Source organism: Pygoscelis adeliae, unplaced genomic scaffold (genome assembly GCF_000699105.1).
Source record: "Pygoscelis adeliae isolate BGI_AS28 unplaced genomic scaffold, ASM69910v1 Scaffold10, whole genome shotgun sequence".
Classification (NCBI taxonomy): domain Eukaryota; kingdom Metazoa; phylum Chordata; class Aves; order Sphenisciformes; family Spheniscidae; genus Pygoscelis; species Pygoscelis adeliae.
Window position 1 is genome coordinate 10023959 of NW_008824053.1, and position 16145 is coordinate 10040103.

General features: G+C 34.5%; 1 protein-coding gene across 1 annotated transcript in view; it reads left to right on the top strand.

Annotated features, from left to right (window-relative positions):
- ZZZ3 (zinc finger, ZZ-type containing 3) overlaps positions 1-16145 on the top strand; it is a 36624-nt gene that overhangs the window by 16186 nt on the left and 4293 nt on the right. Inside the window, 9 exon segments of the mRNA XM_009333843.1 lie at positions 3861-3999; positions 5407-5416; positions 5419-5553; positions 5636-5757; positions 6047-6118; positions 6297-6398; positions 7745-7840; positions 12202-12354; positions 15852-15986. Of these exon segments, the coding sequence (XP_009332118.1) occupies positions 3861-3999; positions 5407-5416; positions 5419-5553; positions 5636-5757; positions 6047-6118; positions 6297-6398; positions 7745-7840; positions 12202-12354; positions 15852-15986 (964 nt within the window).

The window sequence follows — 16145 nt, forward strand, 5'->3', positions numbered from 1 at the left end:
CTGCTGATCAGTATCAATCCTTAAGAAGTGGCTTTCCTTTTTAAAATACTGGTCCCTCAAAAACCCATTATAATCAAGGTTTTTCACCATCAGTTTCTGTACTATACTGAATTGTTCAAGTGTTCATCTGGAAGATTCCTGGCAATTAACATGATTTAAGAAATTACAAGAGTGTTTCAGTACTGGGATTGTGGAAACATGGAATTACGTTCTGTAGAATGGAAGTTTTCCTACAAAGAAAACTGCTTCGGGTTTTGTATGTGCTAACAATTTAGTAACCAGAACTGAGAGAAGTGTAACTTCAGTTGGTGTAGGGGATATGACTGAGTTTACTCAAATTATGCATTTTTAGTTGTATGAGTTTGTTTTGTTTTGGCAGAGGATGTGAGATAATTTTCCTTGGTAATTCCTCACAGATCTTTCAGAGAAAACTATACTGTAGGTAGATAATTTAGAGATGGTTGCTCTGTGTTTGCCTCACTGAAGGATGGAGCTAGTTTTGCAGCGGACTAGTGAGCAAGGTTCCAGTTCCTTTCTCTTTACCATCATTAGGCTTTTTCAGTTTTGGAGAATGTTAGCGCAACTGTAGGAGGTAGTTTGAATCATAATTCTTGTGCTTATTTACAGAGAACCTTGGAAGATGGATAGTAAAATTGTCAGGCACTTTTTTTTAAATAGTCTTGGAAATTATGCGCACAGTATCTTTGGCTTAATGCGGCAGAAGTATTATGTTACTGTTTGAGACAAAGAAGCCGGAACAGACAGAGATTTCAAGAAAGTGTTCAAAGCGTGCGTTATTTGGCTTACTGCTTTTTCAGATAAATACTTGGCTTTATTACAGTCATGTAGGGCCCGAGAACTAAGCCTGTACAAACCTGTGAAAACAGTAGTGGTTCAAAACTTAAAAGAACGTATGCAGACATCTTGTAATGCAATGGGTTAAAAAGTCATGTTGGAATTTAAAAGGACGTGCAATGGTTTGGAGAGAATGCAGTACTGCAGCGAATCTGAAGTACCTGAACATGGAATATGCAAACTGTGTGTTTCAGGATTAGTATTTTCAATTTTTTCTTGGCAATGTAAGACCCCAAAATGCACATTTTCATGCATTTCAATACTTCTGATATTCACTTGATAAAATTGCACTCTTATTCCTGGGCTTCAGAATATATTCATTCATAAAAACCGAATATGGAAGTTAAATAGCTCCAAGTTAATGCATTTGTTTAGCAGAGGTACAAAAAAGTGCCAGGAAATCTTTTTGTCTGAACAGTTTGCTCAAAACCCCCTTTTTCTGTCTTGAATTATTTCATTATAATAGTGCTATATAGCCACAGATCAACATCACATGACATGTTTTTGAATGATCCTGATATTCCTGTAATATTTTACGTGTTTCCATGAAGACCAGAGGTATCGCTTCTGAACCATTTATCTTCAAGTCCATGATTACTTCAGTGAGGTCACATGAATGTTTTAACGAGGGAAGTAATTGGAGTTCAATATTCTTGTTTTGTTTGTTATTTCTCCCCAAGTGTAATTTCTTCTCTTTCCATTCAGACTTAATTATTTAAGGCCACCTCATTAAGATGATTTCTTCCCCCACTTTACACATGTGAATCATCATTAAATTACACTTCATCTAAATCATCAGCTTTTTTTCTTCTATGTATGTAAATGTTTTAAATGAAATGATTATTTTCTTTCAATTTCATTTGGAAAAGCAATCACTTAAATACAATTTGAATAAATGAGGTAAAATGGCTCAACAAAAGAAAGGCAGGTATTTATTTAACATCCTAGAAGCAGATTTTTGTGTACGCTACTGAGCCTCTGTTACTGTGACTAGAGTTAACTCCAGAGTCTTGTATAGAAGTTTTGGCACCTGCTGATAGAAAAAGGCTTTCTGTTGTCTAGGTTAAATCATCTCCCCAGATACCATTAAGCTCTTCTGTGTTGTTACAGCTGCATCTACATCAAACATGTTAGCAGCCTGCCTGTGTTTCATTTCTCTGGAGCGTGCAAGGCAGGCTTCTGCATAAGCAGTGCTGTCAGTCCACCTGAGCATGGCCAGAGGTTGCCCAGCACAAAGTTAGGCAGTAATCAGATGCTATTTGTAAAAACTAAGTAAAGATCTTAATTCTACATATGATGATTCCTGTAAGCCTGTAACAATCTGAACTGCGGTATTGTCTCAGGCCAATTTTGAGGTGCCTTCACTATTTTCGTAAGGTATTTCTGGTTTGGTTTTTGCCTGTTCAAGAATAGCCCCATTAATTATCTTGCTTTATGTGAAGTTATTTTGTTTAGAAGAAACTGGAGCACTTTTCCAGTAGTGAAAATATTTTACTACTGTTCCAATATTAATGGCCTATTTAACAAGCACTGTAGGTCTTAGTTGCATGTAAACCTGAATATGTGCAGACAAATTTAAATAATAATAAATCCATAACAGAATTGTATCCTACTGTTTTTAAACAAGCTCAGTATTTTAAACTTCAGAACGTATGGCTATATTTTATGTTTTCAAATACTACATTTGGGTGGAAAGAAAATTACCCTTTTTCATGGGGAGGCAGCAGTTTAATGTCTAGGTAGGAACTTAAATATTTTATGGTATAAAGCCTGTATTTTGCCTTGAGGCTGTTTACTTCCCTCCACTTAAAGCTTTACCCACTTACCAGTGCAGTCAATTGAAAAACTTGCATTAGCTCAGTAACCTCTGGATCTTTTCTGAAATACCCATGGAATTCATTGTGTTAGGCTTGTCTTTGTTTTATCAATAAGAGAACAGAAAGAAAATTTACTGAAATAGTGTAGTAGTGAATAGGTCTTACCTGATTTTAGTATACGTTAGGTTGCATTTGCGCTGAACTGAAATACAGTTGTATTAAATGTCAGAAAACGTTTTCATGAAAAAAGCTAAGTTGATACATAATAATTTGCAACAAGGGGCCATGAGTAACTACATGATTCAGAAGCTGAAGTGGACGACTGTAACTATAAAGCTAATAAAATGAATTAAATGTCGTTACCTGTTTTTTAAAGGCTGTGTTACAATATTGTATGGTTTCCTGACTCTGAGTTAGCTTTATAGAAAACAGTTTGGGAAGCATACATTATTTGGTACAGGTATGATAGTCACCTCAGTGACTCTCAAAAGTATCTGTTAAATAAAAAAACAAATTTGTGTGTGCATCTGGGACGGCAGGTTTGAGGGAATGCTGACATTTTCATTAAACTTCTGGATTCTTAGAGGAATAGCTTTTGCATGTATTTGTTTTGCAAATTACTTATTCCTTGGTTTATCGTTACGTTTTGTAAATGATTCTCGTATTCCGCTCGAAGTTGAGGCTTATATGAAATGTTTAGATACAGTTTCTAAGCCATTCCTGTCCACCCTGTGGGTGGTTGAGCAAAATGTTAAAATTCTGTGGTAGTTATTTGTATTGGGGTAGAAGGAAGCTGATTTTGAAGTGGAAGAGAAACTAGGTCATTTTGGTTGGTTTTTTTTTTAACTTTGTAAGCAAAGCTTGTTGGTCATAGCTATTGAGGATATGAATAGCTTGTCCCTGATACCATATTGTTTTACCTAGTATAGAATTTACATTTCAAGGCAATCACTGGGGGTTTTAAATATATATTTTTATTTTTTTTTAACGGATTTATATAAATTCCATCTACTACTTAAAATAGATTTGATATAATTTTTTATATAATTCAGTAAAAATGTCTATGAACTGTTTCAGATAAGCTATGAAATCTGGTAGATACTAGTAGATAATCATGGCTAGTATTTAGATTGGGGGGGTGTCACTTCTAAGACAAATTTAGTGAGATGTTTTCCTTTGTCTCTGTAGTTATCAGAGACTGTTACAGACGATTGCTGTACTCGAGGCTCAACGTACTCAAGCAGTTCAAGACCTTGAAAGTTTAGGCAGACACCAGAGAGAAGCACTGAAAGATCCTATTGGATTTGTGGAAAGACTCCAGAAGAAGGTATTTCAATGGGCTTTTCTTAAGTCTTACTCGGAAAGTTTTTTTAATAACTAGTAATTAATCGTCTATAGAAATCAGAGAGTTCTATATATACTTGCGTAAACATTATGAGTTTAAAATCCTTTTTATGTTGAGCAAAAATGTCCCTTCGCTTATTAAATCCGTAAGACGTAGGTCTTCAATGATTTTATTAGATATGCTTTCTTTCCTTTTTTTGGTATGTGGAAATGTGATCTTTAAATTTCTAATTGTAACGTAGGTATTTTAAGACAACCTGAAATCTACAGGTGACTGGAAGTACTGCATAGTAAGGCATCAGATCAAGAATTCATAACTTTTCTCATTGGAGAAATTAAATGTTGTGCTATAAGTGAATTTGGTAGGGTACTTTTTAAAGAGCAGGAAATGTAGTTCATAGCCTAAAACCAAAATGAACGCTAGAAAACATACCTGAGTTCTGGATAACATAATATTGTCTCATGGAGGAGAATTAATTTTGATAAGAAAACATTTTCTTTTCAAGCTTTAAAAAAAACTTGTAGTAACAGGGATACTGAAAAAATGTTTTAAAGCTTGAATACTTTCTTGTTGCCACGTCTACCAGTGACAAACACGCTTGACCTTCTAGTCTGGTAGCAACATGTATTTCAGTGAAGAATGAAGTAGGTATTTTATGGTACTCTTTTCCTAGGTTTGTAGAGACCTAGGTTTAAAGAGAGGTCTGAGGTAAGCCCATTGGTTTCAGTAGTTGTCTTTCCATTAAATTTTGAGCTGAGTTAATAGCATGCATGATGTAGTCGTGTTGCATTTGATAATCATATGGGGAAATACTAATGCTAGTTGAAAGTACCTAGTGTATTTTTGTCTCCAAACCAAAGGAACGATACTCTTAAGGTTGACCTTTAAATAAAGTGGTGAGCTTTTCAACAGTTGTGTTCTAGGCAGAAGACAACAAAATCAGTGTAAAATATACATTGATTTCTTTGATAGGAGGAGTTTAGGTTTATCAGATGATAAAACTCCAAGTCCTATCGTTTTCTGTGTTAAGAAAGGTACAGATCCTGGGCAAACAGTATGTTTAAACAAAATAAAAGACAGATAGACAGTAACAGGATATTGAAGTCAGAAACACCTGATTTCAACTGTGAAATACACGCTTTAAAGTTTTATGCTCAGTAAGCCATCATTGACCGTGCCGCTGCATATTTTACATGCACTGTTGTGTATTATTCTTGGAAGATACCTTCTCCTTAAAAAGACTGTGTGCTGCATGATGCTTTAAAAATTCTGATTTTGAATTCTGCTGTTAGCTAAAAAGCAGTATCAGGCTTTCATAACTTTTCAGGATTCGTAGGTTTTTGTTTGGGTATCAGCGATTGCGTTAAATATTGCTTTTTTTTTTTTCAGGTTGATATGGGTCTCCATATCCTCAGAGAGTTGTTCAGCTCCCTGAGATTGCCTGGGACCAATACACCACTAGCCTTGGAAACTTTGAGAGAGAATTCAAAAACCGAAAACGTAACAGTAGGAGAGTGAAGCTGATTTTTGACAAAGGTAAAAGGAAAGTGGGCATACGTTACAAGAAAGAAATGACCAGTGTGGTGGTTTAATAATTCCTTTTTTGTGTTGCTTACAGTAGGTATACCTGCTGCAAGACCAAAAAGTCCTTTGGATCCCAAGAAGGATGGAGAGTCTCTTTCATACTCTGTCTTGCCTTTAAGTGATGGTCCAGAAGGTTCTACAAACAGTCGTCCACAGGTAGTTGTTACAAAAGGAAAGATAAAATTTTACAAAATTTACTTTTGAATTTTTTTCTTTTTTGATATGGGTATGTGGGTAATCAAATGTTAAAGTTGATGATGGCATTTCATTCATGTACTCAAATCAGAGAACTTATTTTTGGTTTAGGCAAATTTTATTTCAAATTTTCATGCGTTTATTTGGTTTGGGTTTGGTTTTACTTAGGTAGGAAAAGGGTTAAAATCAAGTTATCCTAATTGTACTTTTTCTAAACACGTATTCCATTTTATATACTGTATTTGAGCAGATGATAAGGGGACGACTTTGCGATGAGACCAAACCTGAAACTTTTAACCAGCTGTGGACTGTAGAGGAACAGGTAATGGGAAACTTCCATTTTGTAGCTGTGGTAACATACATGAGAATAAAAGCAAATTGTGTAATAATGTTTAAAGCATTTAGAAGTTCAGTGTCACATGTGTGTAGATACTCATCTTTTGACAACTCATACCTCTACTAGGAAAGATGTATTTATTTTTTTTCCCCTGTTGATTTAGAAAAAACTTGAGCAATTGCTTCTGAAATATCCACCAGAGGAAGTAGAGTCCCGACGGTGGCAGAAGATAGCTGATGAACTGGGAAATAGAACAGCAAAGCAGGTAACAAGTAAAACACTTGGAGAAGTAATCCCTTTCCTTGACTACTATTTTTTTTTTTTTTAGGAAGCGCAGGTAAGTGTTGAAGAGAAACCTGGATACAACCTCTTAAGTAATTTATTTCTAATTTGACCTTTTTTTCTGTTAAAAAAAAAAAACAATTCATAAACTGAGGAAATAAAAAAGAGGGTTTATTTTTATAATGTTCATAATTAAAGCAATAAAACTTATTTTGCTAGAAAAAAGATTTGACTGTTTGGGATTGTTTGAGTGGTTGTGCTGTGGTAGTAGTAATGTCAGTCACTGCACCCTAGCAGTTGATACAGATTCACAGAAGATTTATTTGTAGGAGTATTTTTTTTTAAATAGCAATAAATAAAATCCAGCATCTTTTCAGTAATCACTTTTTCTTAAAAATGTAACAGCAGGGCCTGCATTTCACTAATAACAATGCGACTCTTACTCTCAATCTCAAATACAGAATTTTAAAAGTGCCCCAAAGCCCACGACAAAGCTCCCAGACCTAGTTGTTCATTAGATTTTGACAGCATGCATTTAATTCTATATAGCAAGTATAGTGACACCAACTGTTCTCAGATTGAGTTACACTGGAGTGCTGAATTTCCTGCACCTCAATACTGTAGAATGGGCAGGCATTTTAATACTCGCAGACAGAAGAATTAGTTCTGTACTGGGGCCGAGATCCACAAAAGGACACAGATGTGGAGACACCGTGTGTTTCTGCATCTGACTTGTTGGGGTTTTTCCCCTAAAATGTCATAATTTCTCCATTTTGACCAGAAGTAAAAAATGCTGAGGTTCTGTGTTCACGGTATTTTAATTTCTCCTATTTGAGTTGTACGCTTTCAGGTAAAAGTATGCTTAAGTATTTCAGTATACAAGATTACCTCATCATTGATCGTATCTATACTTATAGGTATATTTCTCCACATCTGAAAAAATGAAAATATATGCTTACTTATTTCATAAATAAAATGTAGAAGTACTTTCTGTATGCTAACTATGCATACTTTATCTGTCATTGTTAAGAAAGAATAAGTTTAGCTTTTGCAGGTAACAAACTACTAAAATTCTTTCCTATCACAATTTTTGCTAGATTTCCTGTGTACTTTTAAACAAGGGTAGTTTTTTTCTCTGAAAGCCTTCGAAGTGTCTGGAAATATTACAAATGCAGCATTGCAAGATAGGTAATGGTTAGAGTAGTTGTCGCAAAGTAGAAAATGGGGGTTTCTTGTCCTTGTACCAGTGTAGCAATGCTGGCAAAACTTTGAAGTGAAGGCCTGTTACATTTCATTTGACATTTAATTGTCGCATGTTGTTTTTTCTAGGTTGCCAGTAGAGTGCAAAAATATTTTATTAAACTGACTAAAGCTGGTATTCCAGTTCCAGGAAGAACTCCAAACTTATATTTATACTCCAAAAAGGTGAGACAATATTACAGCAGAAATTCCGTATTTCTGTTTGCATTTACGTGCAAATTGGGTCTAAACCATTAATACTTTCAATAGATTTAAGTCTTGATTAGTGCTTTCTTACTAACTAGTTCCACCTTGCATGATGCATTTCTTACTTACTAAAGTAATTTTTTTCTTTTGCCATTAGCACTGTCGAGTGAGTTGGGTGTTATTCTAGTTTCACATCAACATCTGTTAATTACCTCTCTATCGGATAATCTCGGGGACAAGAAGTGTCAGAAAAGAGAACATAGCAGTCAGATTGCAGGCTGAACCAACAGGGTTGAATGATTGGTCTTGGGGTACTTTTTCCTCATTTGTAAGTTTACTGTAATTGATCTAGAAGAGCATAATGAGAACCCTGTTGGAAGAAGATAAGGAGCCCTATAATTCATATTGCACAGTCATCTTCTAATTAACAAAAACAAAGAAAATTGTGTATAACTGAGCATACTGAACTAGCACAAGCATAGGCTTAAGACTGAAATGTCATGTCTTATTTTGATTTGCAACATACCTGACCATTAAAATAGAATGGTCATATAAATGACCATTAAAATGTGGTGCTTTTCCTGATCTTGGAATGGATGAGAAAAGAATATGGTCCCAAGAAATCTTAATTTGCAAAGTAAAAGACTCTAGATTTCTGTGCAGACTGGTCATATATTTTGATTTAAATAATATAGTACTCTTGGGTACTAATGAGGACCCTAGACATTTGAAGAGGGCAGTCTCAGGTTTTGTGGGGGTTTTGATTGTTGGGTTTCTTTTTTTGTTACCATTGTGTTTGCAGAAGTTCTTTAAAACCTGTTACAATGGCATTTTGTAGAGTAACATTTCTTTTTTGCATCCAGGTGTCCGTGATGTTTTCTGATTAAGAATAGAGTAAGCCTTACAGTGATTCTGCAAAAAGGCAAATTTGCAGATTTAGTCCCTTGAAAGGTTGGGAACAAAAGTTACTGCCAGAGGGGCCTGATAGGAAAGATCTACCACAGCTCATCTCTAATGATTTAAAATGTTACACATACCCAGTTGTCTCCTAGTATTCTCTGAAGTTACTGCAAACAATGAGTGCTTGTATCAGAGGCTTTCCAGTTTACCATCCATCATGGTAATGCCATTTTACTTTCATCAGGAATTTAATCTACTATTCTGCTCTATAAATAGAGGCAGGGAAGGTGCAAGCATGACTCTGTCTGGCGCCTTGTCTATTGGAAAAGCACTTTCTGGCAGAAGAACCAAAAAAACAGCTGGAAACATTGGTACCTTAAATACTGTGGTGAGATTCATCCGTTAGAACTCTAAATTACTTGTACAGTTTACCATACTGTGGGGCTAATTTCAAAAGGGGTTGAAAATTTAGTTTTGAAAATTATAATCCTTTGAGTTCTTTATGTCACCTTACCATTTTAAATGGCCTTAGTCACATGTCTCTTCTTCTTTCCTCTTAGTTTTGTTTGGAAAGACTGTTATTACAGAATGTGAGCAATGCTACCAGGCAGCAGATCACTGTATTTGATAAATAGTGGGAATATTTAATCAGTACATGTGTGACATTTTAACCATATTTTTCACTAATTTGAACAGTGAACACAGCATAACCAAGAGTGAAATATATTTTTTATAAAATTCTTAACATTCTCATACTACAATGGTAATGCTACCATCCTACAGATTTTTCTTAAGCTTATATGTAGAACAAATCTAATACTTACGTCTGTTTTCACAGTATGATTCATACCCTTATTACCAAGTCATAAGAGTAAGGTCATTGTGCCCTGGTTTGTATTAAGGTAGCATCTCCATTTTATATTTGTATCCCACAAATACAAATGTAAGAAATACAGCAGATGAAAAGATCAAACAAATAGCGTACGTGGGGGAATTGAGCTCTCAGTCTGCTAATATAGCTGTCTACTTAGAGCACAGATTGACAGCACTGTACCAGGCTGTAGTTATTCTGAAGTCTCCAATGGAGATAACATAATGTGGCAGAAAGGAAATGCATAGGGTATTGGAAGCCTGGGTCATGCTTATGCTGTGCTCATCCTTATTTTGATATTGAGTATACACATACGCTGTAAACTGTGGTATCTGCTTTATTGCCAATAATAGAAGTATGAAAATTGGATGCCGATACTTAAAGCACATATCTATGGGAGAATAAAAACCATAGATATTTATAATGTAAATAATTGTGTCAAAAGGGATGCTTCACAAGGAGGTACTTGCATTTCTCCATGGGGATTGCCCAGGACGCTTTTTTAAAATGGTTACTGGGGAGGTGAGAAGCCTGTTCAGTTCTTGAACATCTTGTTGAAGTTACTGCATATATCTCCTCATATGGCATAATGTCTCTTCTGATAAGTGATACAGGAAATTAAACAGGTTGCATCAGTTTATTTTCCTGTATAACCATCATCTGCTACTGGTGAAAATAAAACTGAATGAGAGATTTAGGACTCTAGTATTCAGTTCTTCAATTATGGCTTATCATTTTCAATTTAATGCTTATATAATATCATTCGTGCACCTGCTTTTAAGCTTAATCCAGAAGATATATTTCCCACAGGAAAAATTATTTTTCAACTGCTTTTATGTAGTATTTAGTTCATTCTTTACCAGAAGTAGAATCATGTTAAAAAGGGAATTCAAATCCTCAGTTAAATTCCTAGGTCATAACTGTATGCATAACAGTGCTACTATTTAAGTGTAGACACAGTTTTCCTTTCTTGATTTCCAAATCTAGTATTGAATGCAGATCTGTTTTCTGTTAATAGAAAATCTAAATCACTGTGTCAGCTCAAGCTGAAATACCGTCTAACCTTATAAATGGAAGTATTTTGGGGGAGTTGAAATCTTAAAGGAAACCAGAAAAGCAGCAAAACACAGGAAGTCAGTGATCATAAGGCAGAAGGTGGAAAAATTCAACACAATGGATAGTACATTAGTCTTAGAACAAAATGTTCGTTTTTATTCTATGCACTGTAGTTGTTCTGCAGATCTGACGTACCAGCTTCCAATCGTTACTACAGACTTAATCTCTTCCCTTAAGAGCGAATGGGGCTAGTCTCAATTCCTTGTTATACTTCTGTCTGCATAGCTACATTCCATCTAAGATAATTTGTGTGATTTTTGCCTTTACTTTTTAAACTGTGCAGAATGGTAAAATGATGCTAGATCCCTCTTTAGAGGTTGAATCCGTCTTTAGACATAAATGGTTGTATTATAGTATTACCGGTTTGTAACTGACTTAGGAACCTTTGGGATAAAAAGCCTTGTGTAAGAAGAGAAAGTATTAACTATTGTAAATATTCCTTATGCTTTATCTGTATGACAGAAGCTAGACACGGTGTAAGACAATCCTTTGTTTTACGATTTTTTAAAAAAGCACTTTTCATACTTCTGGATTTTGATTCACACGGTTTTCTTTAAATTGAGGAATGTAAGATTTGACATTTAAGATGTCAAAATGCTGGTCTGGAAAGTAGCTAAGTAAAGAGTCAGTTTCATGCACCCTAAATTCTTCTTTTTCGATATTTAATATTCTTCCGTGGGGAATAAGTAATAGGAGCTGAGTGCCTTTAAGTAATCTTATTTTAAAACTGTGGTGCATTCTACACCTTCAGACAGCATTAAAGTTGAAAGGTTTTAGATATACACTAATGGAGTAATTTATCTCATCTAACATTTTTTAGGTTCCTTTTCCAGTCAGTGGCAATGAAAAAGAACCTTCAGAGAGCAATTCTTTCTAACTCTTAGAAACCTCTTTTATGGCAGAATGAATTGCGTTTTCTCTCCCTGGACTAGGAAAGAAATCTGGACAATTAGTGTAGACTTAAATTTTTCAAAGGCACAGATTAATACAAGAAGTTGATGCAAAGTGTCCAGCGTGGACTGGTCTCTTGGATCTTGGACCTGTGCAAAACTACTTTGTTTAGTCTTGCACTCTCACCACTCATGACTCTTGGAAGTCTTTTAATATGTTTGCACTTTGGTTCTCAGTCTTCAAAATTGTAACAGCTTTATTTTCTGTTTTTCTATTGTTGTCTGTCTTATTTATTTAGATGGTTGGGTTTTTATGGTAAGGGCTCTTTCTTACTGGGTTCTTACCAAAGAAGTGTTGCACTGTTCATCTGATTTCACTTGTTATGGGGGAGAAAAACTCCAGCTGTATGAGGCTTTGATAGAGAGGTTTAACTAAAAATAATTGGAAAGATGATAGACTCTTTAGTGCAAAAGAGCAAATTTCTGGCAAGGTTTTATTGATGAGGATTACTTAAATAATAACCAAGGAATTTTTCTTAAAATATATCATTTTTTCACTGTAGTCATCAAGTAGACGGCAGCATCCTTTAAATAAACATCTTTTCAAACCTTCGACTTTCATGACATCTCATGAACCTCCAGTTTATATGGATGAAGATGATGACAGATCCAGTTTTCACAGCCATATGGATACTGCAGCAGAGGAGGAAGTATCGGTATGTCATTTAAATCAGTCAGAGAATGGCTTGCTTACTGTCATTTTAACCTTGTTTAATGAATAATATGAGGATTAAGCGTCTTTGCCATAAACTAAATATCATCAAGTAAGTATTAAATTGAGATAAGATTCATAAGCCATTTTGAATTATAAACACATCATTAATATAAAGGCCCCCAATTACAGAAAATTTAGACCAATTCAGAAAGGAGGTATGTAAAAGAAGTAATAAACAGTTTTGTCCTGAAACAGTGCTAAAAGGTTTTAGTTGCATATTTTCAAAAAGTGATCTGACATGAGATCAGTTTGAAAATCAAATTAACTATATAGTTATGATTCTGGTTAAAGATGTGTTGTATTAGAAAAGTTACATAGAGCCCTGGTAAAATTTGAATGCTGTTGGCATCATTGCTTTTTGTCTTCCTTCACTGGCTGAATTAATTACGGATTTTTTAAAAATCTGCTTCAAAGTGTGAACTAACAGACTGAGTTGTCAACCAGCAAATGTATGTGTTTTTAGAGGCAAATTCTAGTAGACATTGTAACCCAATGTATTATTGCATCATGTAGTGTTCCACTTTCCTAATTTATCACATGTGATGATACTACAGGAATTTAGACGTGTCTTTTCCACTTCCTTATAGAGGGACTATATCCTACCACTAGGATGCTGGGCAAGATTCACAGCTGGTGTGAATCACTGTGCCTTTACTGTGCTTAGACTGAAGAACCGGACTTGTTAATTTTTTTTTTTTTTTTTTTTTTTTGGTGAGCCTAGTGACATCTCTTGTGTGAAAAGCTTGTTGCATAACAGAAGTATTAAGGCCACCCAGTATAAGTCCATTCATTTTCTTTATTGACTTTTTTACATGCCCTACATAATCTTCCTTAAATTATTAAATTTGCTCATCTATTACTCAGTCTTAAATCCCATCTTCACTCATGTTCTGTATTCTCTCTCTGATGGTCTTTTGGTTCATCTACAGACATTCCTGATAACTTTGCATATTCCAATAAGAACCTTAAAAGGCCTGGAAAGAAAAATACGTATTAGGAGAGATGCAGATTACTATTATTTATCTCAATGGAACTGTTTTTGAGCAAACATTCTTTCATTCTGTATTCTTTTTAAATACGTATTTTCTAACTGTTCTGAGTATTTTCCTAAACCAATTTGGTTTTGCTATGGTGTCCTAACTCTAATAAATATATGCACCATAAATTAACTGGGATTTATTTTAATTTGGGTAGAAGTTGCTGGTTTACTTTTTTGCAGTGATAATGGTGGACTTGTGCCCTCTTTTTTTTTTTTTTTTTTTTTTTTTTAAATTTAGCTTAATCTTTTCTTTCTTCACTAGTGCAGCATTTCCAGATGGATATATTTCTGGCTTGCAGTAATGTAGAAAGACACAGGTGAGCTCAGTTACCAAAAAGATCCCCATTAGCAGTGCAAAACAGAAGCAATTTGGAAGGAAAAAAAAGATCATTAACTATATTCAAAACAAACGTACAGGCTTCTGTTCTAATGTTAAAAGTCAGGTCTCTTAGTGACAGTGATTGTCTTGGAGAAAAATAATTTGCATCAGCATGGTGGAGAAGAGATTCAGTGTAGCAAGAAAACTATAGGAAAGGTTTTCTTTGAGTTCTTTACAATGGAAGTACCAGGTGCTGTTCCCCTGTAAAGATAAAAGATTTTGCCTGGATATTACCAGTCAGCTTGACTGGCACAATCATTCCTGAAAAATTGTTTTAGTATAAATGAGTTATTCCCAAGTGAAGACCCTCTATTCCCAACAGAGTGAGTTCACTTTTCAGTTACGATTACTTCATTTTGTGAGTAGTCTAATTATTCTAGAATACAACTACTTACTATTGCAGAATGAAGTGTCCACACAGGGAGCTATTATAGTGTAGTTTATTCAATATACAGTTATTTTGTGCCAGGCAGTTTTTCTCAGAAAAACTTTTGAGATTTGCATGGAAGCTGAACCCCTGTTTTATATTAAGAGAATGTAATTTATCACCACACAATTTAATCATGTCATTTAACCTTGATTTTTCTGAACGTTTGCAGTCTAGCCCTTTATATAGGTTCATAATTACAATTAAATAATTGATAAGGCCTTTAGAAATTTAACACTAAAGAGCAAGGCTCTTTCCTTCAACTCCTTTAATAAACTTAATAGTACAGATTCTTTAATCTTCATGGATTCGTAAAAAGAAATTGAAATTATGTGTGTAGGCTACATGAGAAGAATTTTGATTACTATCTTGTAGTTGTTTTCCATAGCTGAACGTTCCTATCGGTATAGGATCTGAAAACTGCTCTATGTCAATAAAGACTTGTCATCTTTGAAAACAGCTGACATCTACCAAGTACAGCTGCTACAATTAAATAGCCATCTTGAAACAGGCATCTGAATTAGAATGAGAGCTTCTGTCTTCTCATAACATAGAGGTCCTCAACCTTTGTTGAAGAAAATTGGATGAGAAAAAACGGAAATGATGTGTTTCTTAAAAGAGAGAGAACCATTTGTTACAAATCTCTGTCAAAGTTGTATGCACCAGCCTGTAGGGGGACAAACTTTTTCATAATTTAGGAAAAATAGCAATCTATTTTCTGAAGCTATTAGGAGACAGCATGAATTAAAGGGATGAAGGAGTTGGATAGCTCTGAAACTTCTACTCTTCCAGTCATGGAATGATGCTTTTCATCACTTTTCTTACAGTTAATACTGTTATGATTGACTGTCTTCAAATAAAAAATACATATAATGGAAGCTTGGTACTGTCTTGATTTATGGGTCTTTTAAAAATCTGAGTTTGTGCAAAAATTCTTAAAACTGTAAAAAGTTTTTGGGTGTCCTTTGTTTTTAATATTTTCACAGCTTTGAAAGTACTTCAGAACAGTGATTGTAACTATCCTTAGAATAGTATTATTTCATACCATTCCACAGAATAGTAAAGAGAAAGATCAATTAACTTGATGAGAACTGAAATTTCAGGTCAGTTTTAAGTATAATATCTGTTGACATGTATTTAAAGCTAAAATAAACTAGCTTTGTCTTAAACAAAAGTTGAGTCTTCTACTGCAGCTGCCATTTTGCCCACAATGTATGGGCAAGTGGATTATACGTGAATTGCGGTTAGGCATCTAAGATGAGAAAAAAACTAGGAATTAAAGTTAAGCACTGCTCTCTTCTTTATACTACAGCTAAGCTCTTCACCGGAAGAAACTTGTTTGTAGGATAGTGCTTTTTTGTTTTAATGCACATAATAAAGTATAAATAATACAAAACAAAATGTAAGTTAGCTGTATGCACTGTTTTGTGCTATGTTTTTAAAAATAATTTCCCAGTATGTTTCTTAGAATATATTGCTAGCATTTTCTCAAAGGTAGTTAATCATACATAGTGATTTATGGAATATATGTCTTAATAGTTATTATATTCCTAAAGTAAAGAATGTTTCTCATTTATTTTTAATCATGAACAGGATGAAGAGAGTATTCCAATAACATATCGAGAGTTACCTGAATACAAAGAACTGTTAGAGTTTAAAAAACTGAAGAAACAGAAACTCCAGCAGATGCATGCAGAAAGTGGATTTGTGCAGCATGTGGGATTCAAGGTGAGTTTAAGAGGTGTTCTTCTGTTACTCAGTGGATTGTGGAAGTTTTCAAAGATAACATGGTTTGGATTTCCTAAAAAGGCTTTGTTTAATATAGCAAGTTTGGTTCCTTAGTTCTTGTTCAACGTGTCTGTTTTCTCTCATCTTCTTTAAGAACAA